Consider the following 3,841-nt stretch of genomic DNA (forward strand, 5'->3'; position numbering starts at 1 on the left):
ACTAAATTAAAATAAAGATTTTGTCCAAGTAGCAAAAGTTGGACCCGGAGGCCCCGGTCGGTCTCCCAGCGGGGGGGGGGGGGGGGGGGGGGGGGGTTAAGATCCGCAAAGAGAAAAAGCGCAGCGCGCAACGAGACCTGCGCGTTTGTTTGTTTTTTTGTGTATGTTTGTGTTTAATTCTTCCTCCAGTGTAACAAGACACACCGTAACAAGTCTGGAACAGTGATAATCTCTTGTTTGTGGGGGGGGGGGGGTCTCTCTCTGAGACGTCTGACATCATTGGACGTCGTCACCTCGTGTCCAAAAGTGTCCCGCTCCGTGATTGGCCCGGCTGCGCCTGAGACGCTATTAGTGCGCCTCGCATGTGTGTGTGTGTGTGTGAGTGAGAAAGTGTGTGTGTGTGTGTGTGTGTGAGAGTGTGTGTGTGTGAATGTGTGTGAGCACTTTGAAGTTGCTCCGCGTTCCGTCGTCCAGAGAAGCCGCGGGTGTGTGAGAAGCAGCGCGAGCGCAGCGGCGGCTTCAGTCTCGGGGAGCGTGTTGGACCATGACGCGCCGCGGGGCAGGACGGCCACAGGTTGCGCGTGATCCCATCAAGCGGCGGTGATTTCAAATAGTAAAAATAATAATAACAACAACAAGTATTAAAAAAAAAAACAACCCAACAACAACAATGTTTTAGTGCTCCTCCAGCGGTCACACCTTGGATACAAACGCGCGGGGGGCCCCCCCTTGACAAGTGGAGCGCGAGGAAGAAGAAGAAGAAGAGCCACGTCGAGCAGCGATGGAGGAGCCGCGGGACCCGAACAGCTCGGACAGCAGCGAGGGCGAGTGCGCGTCCCCGTCGCCCAGCCTGCCCTCGCCGCCCATCCTGCCCCTCCAGGCCGCGCAGAACCCGCACCGGACCACGAACTTCTTCATCGACAACATCCTGCGGCCGGACTTCGGCTGCAGGAAGGAGCCCGGCGGTGGCCCGCGGGAGCGCGCGCAGGGCTCCGGCCCACGGGAGCGCGTGCACCCGGCGGTCGGCCGGCCGAGCCACGCCGGGACGCCGTGCCAGGACTCCAACTGCAGCACCGACAGCTCCGCGTCCTCCGCGTCCTCCGCCTCCTCCGCCAGCCCCAAGAGGAGTCACGCCGCCGCGGCGGCGGCTGCGGCCGCAGCGGCAGCAGCAGCCGCCGGTAGCGGCCTGAAGGCGGAGGAGAGGACGGAGAGCGGAGCGGCGGAGAACACCGCCTCCTCGCTGGTGGTGCTCAACGGCTCCGGCAGCTCCACGCCGGAGAGCCAGCCGCTGCTGTGGCCCGCGTGGGTCTACTGCACGCGCTACTCCGACAGGCCCTCATCTGGTAAGGCAGGAGATCCACGAAGACGCGTCAAAACACGAAAAACAAACAAACAAAAACAAAAACAAACAAAAAAGTCGGGAGCCAGAAATCAAACCAAAAAAAAAAAAAAAAAAAAAACCTCATGAAGGAACATAATTATATTGTTTAAAAATATAAAAAAAAAGACTGTCGATTCGTATTATTGAACGTAAGAATCCACGTAGATATTTGAAGTGTTTATTCCGAGTTTAAAACAATCAAACTTATTGCGATTCGCTTAAAATCGCCTCCGTTTTTTTTCTGCTCACGGTTTAAAGTTGAACCACTAAAACGAATGAATTCGTTCAAAACGTCGAAGCACAAAGACGCAGGATTAAATTCCGTCGCCGAAAGACAAAAAAAAATATCGCTGTTCCTTTTCAAAGTCTACATTTCCCCGAGTCTATATTCTCCTTTTTCTTTTTTATTCCAAGCGACCGGCTAACAGAGCCGAGCAGCGGCTCACCATTGTTCGGGGCATTAATGAAAACGAGGCGCTTTGTGGAAGAATCCGAGGATCTTTTCTTCTTGACGGATGTTGTGGAGGTTTTAGCGCCGCGGCGGCAACAAAGCTGCGGCCGCTTTCCCTCCGCGGCACCGCGGAGGTGAACGAGACGGAATAAAACACAATGAAATTAAAGGTAAATAGTGGCTGAGGGGCTCCTCGCGCACTAAGGAGACATTTTGAATTCATTAACCGCCTGTTTGACTTCATCTCAGACTGAATCTCCGATTAAAGCGACGGGATTCGTTCAATACACCTGAAATACATCATTATTATTATTATTATTATTATTATTATTACAATCTTGATCATTTCTGTATTTTAATCGCACAAGCAGTTTTGCTTTGCAGTCAAACGTTTCTACGTTCAAGCTTTAAATGTAGACAGACTGATATAAGTGAAGACAAACGTAAATAAGTATAAATAAAACAATAAACAACACATCTGTCGACACTAAATTAATTTGTTTTCTGCTTAAAACGCATTTCTTCTGATTTAAAACAACAAACCGTTTTAATTCCGTCAGAAGAAAAAAAAGGATTGAAGTATTTCATTTATGTCTTGGTGTTCCGTGTGGTTCTGTTGAGTTCTGTGTTTGTTTGTGAACAAACAAAGTGATTGTTGTGCAGATGATGCGTAATCAGGAAAACATGAGAGCGCAGTGACGCGAGATACTCTTATTACTCATCATTAAGTTAACTTATTATTGTTACTATTATTATTATTATCATTATTAGTATTACTATTATTATTATCATCATTATTATTATTGTTATTGTTGTTGTTGTTGCAACTAATATTATTATTAATGCTGATGATACCAGTTGTATTCGTGTAGCGCCGTTTATATTATTGACATTAATTCACGATGACAAATTGTTGCAAGGTTATATGAGCGTTGATAATAATGTGGAGTATGGCTCTTATAATTCCATTAAAATAATAATAATAATAATAATAATAATAATAATAATAATAATAATAATAATAATAATAATAATAATAATACTGTGTTAGTGAGCCTGGATTTTTCCAAGCTTGAGATTTGGGTTGATTTTTATTAATTAATTATTTAATTAATATAGAATAGAATAGAATAGAATAGAATAGTAAATACTTTGTTAATCCCTGGGGGGGGAATTATACTTGTTATTATTACAATACAAATTGTAATTCAACTGGGATATGTTGACACGAGTATCTTTTTTACATATATGTTATATTTCTTTATATTTGCTTTGATGTTGTGCTCGTTTGAAGTTTGAGTTTTCCAGCAGAAGTCCTGATTTCAGTCGCTGCGTAAAAAGTGCGTCGTGACGGATCTTGGCAGTGAAATGAACCAGTATTCGTGTTTTTCTTTATTTTTATTTTATTGCAATCCTATTATTTATTTACGTTTCTCCCGATCGCTCGTCGACCGCCGCGTCGCCCAGCGCGCGCTGCATATTTACGTTTCCGCTCTCCTGTCCTTTCGCCCTTACTGCAGGCCCAAGGACACGGAAACTGAAAAAGTCGAAAAGCGGCAAAGAGGACAAGCGGCCGCGCACCGCCTTCACCGCCGAGCAGCTGCAGAGACTGAAGACCGAGTTCCAGGTGAACCGGTACATCACGGAGCAGCGGCGCCAGTCGCTCGCGCAGGAGCTGAGCCTCAACGAGTCGCAGATCAAGATCTGGTTCCAGAACAAGCGCGCCAAGATCAAGAAGGCCAGCGGCTTCAAGAACGGGCTCGCGCTGCAGCTGATGGCGCAGGGACTGTACAACCACTCCACCACCACCATCCAGGAGGACAAGGAGGAGAGCGACTGACCCGCGGCGGCGCGGGGGGGCCGCGCTCCTCCGCTCGCGCTCTCCACGGTGTAAATAGAGCTCTAATTTAAGTGGGAGGAGGAGGTGGAGGAGGAGGGTGGGGGAGGGGGGGGGGCATGGACTCCCCCCCCCCATCATCACCCCCCCAGGAGAGGACACAGACAGGGCA

General features: G+C 47.9%; 1 protein-coding gene across 1 annotated transcript; it reads left to right on the plus strand.

Annotated features, from left to right (window-relative positions):
• Window positions 1-781: 781 nt before the first annotated feature.
• On the plus strand, window positions 782-3,672 carry LOC308131701 (homeobox protein engrailed-1-B-like; the record flags this gene model as incomplete). Its single annotated transcript, XM_080498529.1, has 2 exons — window positions 782-1,343; window positions 3,353-3,672. 2 exons carry the CDS (start codon window positions 782-784, stop codon window positions 3,670-3,672), a joined length of 882 nt encoding a protein of 293 aa, XP_080354655.1.
• Between the last annotated feature and the right edge of the window lie 169 nt (window positions 3,673-3,841).

Source organism: Blennius ocellaris (genome assembly GCF_963422515.1).
Source record: "Blennius ocellaris genome assembly, chromosome: 6".
NCBI lineage: Eukaryota > Metazoa > Chordata > Actinopteri > Blenniiformes > Blenniidae > Blennius > Blennius ocellaris.